The following is a 7,485-nucleotide window of genomic DNA, read 5'->3' as shown; positions in this document are numbered from 1 at the left end:
TCAATTTTCTAATATTTAAAATTAAAATATTATATAATAATATATTTACTTAATAATATTATATGTAAATATATATGCGTTGTATTTAGGGTTGACAATGAGGCTGGGATGGAGAGACTCCCCATCCCCACCCCTGTCCTCGCCAATTGAAGGTGGGGACGGGGACAAGGTAGGATACTCTCCCATCCTCGCCCTGTCCCCGACTGGGGACTCGGTTATAATTTTCGGTTCGACCCCGATCAAATCGAGAATTCTCTGCTCCGATCGGGGGTGGACGCGCAGGGACCCGATCCCCGTGAAGATTTTTGCCAACCCTAGTTATATTATATTATGGTTGGTTAGGTTCGGTCGAGATTTGGGATATTTTTTTTACTGTCCGACCGACTATTCGATTTTCTAAATAAAAAAAATTGGCTGCCGACCAAATCGACTAATAAACCTCCCGTCCGCCTTCGATTTGGCCGATGTCGATCATTTGACTTGATTTTTCAAATCACATTGCTCACCCAACGTGTGGCATTATCGTACAAATGGAGAATTTAGGGGAAAAAAGACGAAGGAGGGAGGGGGGAGAAAAAGGAAAGGAAAAAAAAAAGGGAAAAACATGAGGAAAAAAAAAAAAGGGAAAAACAAGAGAAAATGTCGCAGCAGAAAAAAGAGTAACTGAGAAAGCAAAAGGAAAATGAAAGCTTGAAGCTGAGGAAAGAAGCTAATCTAAACGTGATTACGGAGGTTAGTTACTCCCCAAAATTTCCACTCTCTACTCTCTCCAGTTATTCTCTTCGTTTCTGAGAGAATGCCGGAAAATTGTTTTAGGTCTCCTTGATTCTTGGTCGATCTCTTTCTTCTCCAATCTGTATCGTCATCAACGCTGTAGATCCGGGCGTCAACAGTCCGTATATTTTCCAATTGCCTTTTCAGCTTCGTAGGGCCGATTTTGAGGTCTTAAAACTCCACCAGCTGCCTACTTCACTATCTTCATGGACCTTCTTGACTTGGAGAATTTCAGTAAGTTGTCCACTTCCGGTTTCTATTTCAGACGATGAATTATTGCTATTAATCCGAACTTCATTTGATTTTTGTGGGTGTGGAGGGTGGATTTTGAGTAATTGTTTATTTATACTTTGCTGCGCCTTCTATTGAGACTAGGGTTTAAAGGTCGCATTACATGGCAAGGATCTCAAATTGTTGGCTTATCAACTGGGCTTTGAATACCTAAGCTTCGATGTTTTACATTTTGTGTTGTGTGTTTCGTGTTTTGTGTGTTTTTTTGTGCCTCCACGTATTTTTTAGTGTATGCATTTGCGCATTCATTCAGGAGGATTTGGTCTTAGTTAGACGTGGCCGGTCCGGGTGGAATTATGTTACATGTATTTAAAACGATGGGTATTCGTTGCTTGTTTTGGATGGGGCGTATAATTGGCTAACAATACACATGTTTTTCTTGGTTGTACAGGAAATAGCATATGTTGCTGATTTAGGTAATTGATTGTTGTTCCTTTGAGCCATGTGGATAAGTTGAAGTAACAAGGTTAGACTGTTGTTGGCTGGATGATAATACCTCATTCTCCTGCATTGAGGAGCTCTCCTGGTAGAGAGCCCAAAGGTGGTAATCATAAGCGAGGCCACAACTTTGAGAGTGTTGTGCGCATAAGAGAGAAAGATGACGATCTTGCTTTATTCAATGAAAAGCTGACTCGAGAAAGAGAGGGTTTCCTGCTTCAGTTGGCAGAGGACTTAGAGGACTCATTTTGTAATTACGAGCTAACCTTATTTTCTCATTTAAGCATTTTCTGCTGCCAAATATAAAATCCAACCAGTTTAATTTGACTGTCAATCCTTCACTTTCCATAAACTATTCAATTGTTTCTGCAGCTACAAAGTTGAGGCACTTTTCAGATTCGAAGCTTGGTATCTCCATTCTTGTTCATGGAGAGAATAGTGATTTGCTTAATAATAATGTAAAGCGGAGAAAAATGACTATGACTGGTTAGTGGCCTTATTCCAATTTCTAGTGACTTACTGTTAAACCCATTCCTTATAATTATTAGGAGTGCTTGTATGTCTTTTTGGTATGCTTGTATGTCTTTTTGGTAGTCTTACTAATTTATACCTATTTATTTGTTTTTACCAAACTTGCCTGTGAGATTTTTTTGATGGTTGAAATAAGTACTCATTTTAACGGTACTGCTGCTACTTATTTATCATATTGTTTGTTTGAAGCTGAATAATCGATTCCCATTCTCTTTGTTCTCACAAAACATTCTGTATTATCAATTTCAAGGTTGTTAACACTTCCTGACACCCCTCTTTTCCCTTCATTGGATGATGAGCCGCCTCTAGTTACTATTGCAAGCAGGGGGAGGCCTTGCCATTTCCATATCGAGATCATCCACGGTATGTGTGATTAAACTATTTATATGGTATAATAATTACCCTATGATCATGTTGGATACAGTCTTTAGGAGGTGTTTTTACAATTGAGCTATTTGATGTTCTGTACATCTTTGTTGAAATACTGAAGAGTATTGTTTTCATAGATGGAAAAAAGTCACAGAAGCAGTATGAGTAAGGGTAGTCCAAGTCCTAGTCGTTTAAGCCCATTTCCTAGGTCAGCAAACAGTGTGCCTCAATTGTGGGGAAGGCAACTGTCAGCCCCACATTCCAGCCCAACTCCGAGTCTACGACATGCTACACCATCTAGAAGATCAACTACCCAACTAGAAGATCTTCACTTCCTTCAAGTACACCACCAATATCTGTGCCACGGTCTTCCACCCCAACTCCCAGGAGGTTGAGCACAGGGTCCAACATAACTGTTGTTATATCTGGGGCAAGGGGAAATTCACCCATAAAGTTAGTCAGAGGAAATTTTGCCTCGCCTAAAATAAGAGCATGGCAAACCAATATTCATGGTTTCTCCTCTGATCCCCCCCTAACCTCCGGACATCTCTGGCTGACCGGCCAGCATCATATGTGAGAGGATCCTCACCAGCTTCCCAAAACAGTAAGGACCTTGCCCCCAAATACGGTAGGCAATTAATGTCTCCAACTGCTCCTAGGAGTATCAACTCATCTCATAGTCATGATCGAGATCGTTATAGCTCTTACAGCGGAGGTTCTATCGCCTCGTCTGGTTATGATGATTTAGACTCCTTGCAGTCAATTCCCGTTGGTAATTTAGATAATTCATTGTCAAAAGGAGGGATTTCTTTTTCAAATAACAAAGCTCTGGCCTTCTCCAAGAAACACAGAATAGTTTCTTCTAGTTCTGCTCCTAAGAGATCTCTTGATCCGACGATTCGACATTTGGTATGCATTTTATTTTTTTAGTTTTTGAATGGTATTATTTTATATGCTTGGAAGTCACATTTTGGTATAAATAAGCTGTAAATTTGTTTTTGTTTTCTCAGATTATTTTTTACATTCACGTGATATACTCTTATTGGCACTGTTTCAATATTATTATTTGAAATTTGACGTGGTAATCATATCAACAAATTGAGAAACTGGAAAAAAAAAATTTCAACTCTCCTATTGTCTTAATGTAAAAATTTGCTGCAAGTGCAATTGGCTGTTTGTTAAAGAAAGATTTCGAATTTGGTAGTAAATAAAACTATAAAATTATATTTCAGTTTCAATCTACATTGTTGACTTGCTTCAATCCCCTTTCTTCATATCCTTTTGTAGTTCACTGGAGTTCACATTTCATCTAATGGTACTCATGGACTTGTTTTTCTCCAGGATCGAAAAAGCCCAAATATGTTTAAGCCACTTTTATCAAGTGTACCCAGCACCACTTTTTACACGGGCAAGGCAAGTTCTGCACATTGTTCTCTGATTTCTAGGAATTTCTCATTCACAACCAGCAGTAATGCAAGTTCTGATCATGGTACATGTATTGCACTTGATACAGGAGTGACCACAATCAGTATGATATGGCCAATGAATGTGAGAAATTACCATATCATGACAGTCATGAAGAAATATTTGCCTTTGATAAGATGGATATTGTTGATGAAGATCCCATTCATGGTATTAAGTCACTTGATAGTGGTCCTGCACTTGGCTGTGATGCGGTTGTCACTGGAGATAGTAGATACGAAGCTGTTATACCAGATATAAGTTCCACTTCTGATTCTTCTCATGTCCAGAGGGGTGATTTTTTCAGAGATTGTGTGCCTTGAAGATACAGTTGTGTGTTCCAGATGTGGTTGCAGGTATCGTGTTATTGACACAGAGGAAAATAATGTTAATCTTTGTCCAGAATGCAGCAGGGAAGAAAAACATCTTAGCATAACCATCTCGCAAAATATGATTTCAATCACTGAAAGCTTGTCCGGGTTGTCTTCAGTAAAATATGAAGAAGATAAACCATTCAATAAGGTGAATTCACTGGGGATTTCTCCCGACTCTTCCCCAGCCACCGATTTGGGTGATTCTAGGATTTCTACGTCTGTGGGCAATGTTGAGCAAGATGAAGCAGATTATCCTGAACAAGGTCCAAGCTACGTGGAAGAAAACTTCCCCTCCGAAACCCAGTGGAGGAAAGTCAGCATAGCCTTATAAGCCATTTGGAGATGGGCCAATCAGCTATTAGTGGGAGCCAACCCGACACTAGATCTGGATATCAGCAACCTCTTCAGCATAATGAACTATCAAAGTTTGAGATTTGATTCATCAGAAGGTGCAGGAATTTCTATATTGTTAAGGAGGTCAAGCAGCAGTAAGGGCCCTGTTGTCCAAGGAAGAACTTTTACTGCAAGTACCATATCTTATGATGATCTATCTTTTGCAAGAGATAGCATGAGCAGTTTGAGAAGCTCTATTGGACTCAATAGTTTTTCTGCATCATCGTCAGCTGATTTTAGCTCAGCCAGACAGATTGAAGCACGAAAGCAATGACAACTAAGTTTAAGGAAAGGGGATTTGGAGAACAAAAAAGGTGAAACTAGCGTGAAAAAATCTCACTACTCTGAGGTAGCTTCTACCGGAATACCTGCCAATGCCCATCCTTTATCGGGCTTTGAAACTTGTAACCAAGAGGAAAATGTGGATTTTTGTGTGGTTAATTTAGAGCGTTTTTCAAGCCAGGGAACTACTATGTTTTCTCAGAAACCTGAACTAGCTTCTGAAAATGCCGAGTCAGATGATACCTCTTCAATTGCGGTAGCTGATGTAGTGGAGGATAAACTTGAATGCGACAAATGTAGGAAACTGGACGCTTGTACCTCAGAATTGTCAAGGTATGCCGTCAGTTTCATTTTGAAAAATTTCTTGGGGACATTTTTTTTCCAAAATGGTTTATTATCCTTCGCATGTGAACAGGGAGGACTCATCAGGTGGTAGGAGTGTCTCAGATAGGGATCCAACTTTCGACTGTTCCAAATTGGAGGGACACAACATGCTGGATGGTGATGTGTTTGAAGATGAACGTATAAATCTTTCCACTCATCCAATGACAACAATATCAGAACAAGAAGCCACACAAATAGCTGAGGTGATAGCTCTAGGTTCACAGGATGATATATCAACAATATCAAAGATCCCACTGGAAGAAGTGGAATCTGTGGTTCCTAGTGGGCCTGACCAGGATCTAACACCCTCTGTTATTAATACTAAAAAATCTGATGGGATCCTAGGTATGAAAGTTTCTTAGATGGTGAATTATATGCTATTCTTTCAGTTCTCTCCTTGCAGCTGTTTTAAGTTCTTAAATTTCTGGAATACTGGTCTTGAAATTATCTTAAGTTACTTTGAACCTGCTTTTGATGAATTTTCTTTCAATCTGGCTCCTTTCCCTGATAAAACTCTGTTTTGCAGAAGAGTCGACAGTAATTGTTGATTATCAGGGCAAAACAAAGGTGGTAAGAAGCTTGACACTTGAAGAGGCAACAGATACAATACTTTTCTGTAGTTCCATTGTTTATGATCTAGCCTACTCGGCTGCTACCATAGCAATTGAGAAGGAAAAAGAGAAGGAAAAGGAAAATGAGGTTACATTGGAAGCCTCACGACCAATGTTTTGGGGAAATCTAACACTAACAGAAGTGATCTGCGCCATAGAACAGGCGGCAAACAGGCTATGAAATCACAAAAACCTAGACAGCGACATGTCAAAATGAGTTCAAAGTCTCCTATTGCTAAGACGAAAAATGATGAGAACATCGACGAGTCACCATTCGAAATGTAGGCCTTCCGAATCAAGTAGACACCGCGAAACCTCCAAAGCTGGAATCTAAATGCAACTGCAGTATAATGTGATTCTAATGAATAGCTTCCTTTGTCCATCCTTCCCATCTTCTTCCTCAGACAACCAGAGCTCACTACTACACATATATAACCAAAAAACCGTGTTCTACGGGGCTTGTCTGGATAAGTTGTCACTTGGTTTTCAATCAAATCCAGTTTAATGTATAAGAAATTCCACGAAACAGGTGACGTAGATGTAAAGTTCTTTTTTCTTTTTTCTCCTTTTGTTTTCTGATTGCTGAGGCTGATATTTACTCGAGAGGCCGTAGGAATTTCATTTCTTCATGGATAGTTTGCTCCAGTTGCCACATTCTTGTGATTATTCTTATTTGATTCAAGTGCTCAGAAGCAGTGTTAAATATAAAGCCTCTAATTCATATTAATTTCCATATTGTAAAGTATAACTCTATTCAAAAGTAATCTCCGATTTGCTTTGTTCTGTTCATATTCTTACTCTCATTTGATCCTAACTGTTGTCACATATAACAGAATTCTTCTTATGCTATTTGTTTTTCTTCCTCTAAGTCTCTTATGTTTTCAGGTTTCAATTATTGACAGAAATTTTGTACGGTTGAGAGATATTTGACTCAGTCAAGCTGGTGCAGCAGTGCTGTCTGGTTGCTGATGTTGCTGCTGGCTGCTCTAACAGTTTGTAAAAACTGGGCCAAGTATGTCTCACACTGTCACAATATCATTTATTGGACCTAACCTAATTGAAGTACAAACATCCAATGTGAGCCCATCTTCCCCATGTGAAAAAGGAAATAAAGAAAGAAAAAATAAGACCATAACTCAAATACCCCACCTTCAATCTACTCTCAAGTCTCGATTATCATTCTTGGCACTCAGAATGCCCAACTTGCTGGCCACTTTTCCTTTTGAGAAAATTTTAATAGTAGCCAGTGGAAATTATGGATTCATCCCAAGATAACCCTTTGGTTTTTGGTTATTAAATTTTGAAAATTAAGTTAATGGACACTACTTCAATCTCTGTGTTTTTTCTTTATTTTATTTGTTATTATTTTTTATGTTTTAAAAGTTTAAACAAGGTTTTGAAAACTAAGGTGTCAGTTTGATAAAGATTTTGTTTTTTGTTTTATGTTTTTGAAATTTATGCTTCTTTTGTCTCAATCTTTTCACCTTAAAAGAAACATTTGAGTTTTTAGTTTAATTGAAAAGCAAAACAAGTTTTTTAAAAGAAAATTTTTACAGATAGAAAATATGTCAAACTAT

General features: G+C 38.5%; 1 protein-coding gene across 1 annotated transcript; it reads left to right on the top strand.

The window, feature by feature from the left end:
- The first annotated feature begins 572 nt into the window (after nt 1-572).
- Nucleotides 573-6,697, top strand: LOC120076086. Its single transcript, XM_039029865.1, is given in 18 exon segments — nt 573-732; nt 817-1,008; nt 1,457-1,753; nt 1,876-1,958; nt 1,961-1,989; nt 2,285-2,368; nt 2,370-2,397; nt 2,541-2,714; nt 2,717-2,927; nt 2,930-3,312; nt 3,745-4,123; nt 4,355-4,501; nt 4,685-4,813; nt 4,910-5,246; nt 5,329-5,642; nt 5,824-6,005; nt 6,008-6,176; nt 6,179-6,697. Coding segments are annotated over 16 exon segments (2,937 nt in total). The 5' UTR covers nt 573-732; nt 817-1,008; nt 1,457-1,551; the 3' UTR covers nt 6,265-6,697.
- The last annotated feature ends 788 nt before the right edge of the window (nt 6,698-7,485 follow it).

The sequence above is a fragment of the Benincasa hispida genome, chromosome 4, assembly GCF_009727055.1.
Source record: "Benincasa hispida cultivar B227 chromosome 4, ASM972705v1, whole genome shotgun sequence".
NCBI classification, from domain to species: domain Eukaryota; kingdom Viridiplantae; phylum Streptophyta; class Magnoliopsida; order Cucurbitales; family Cucurbitaceae; genus Benincasa; species Benincasa hispida.
Note: the sequence above shows the minus strand (reverse complement) of the source record. Positions and strands in the feature narration are given on the sequence as shown.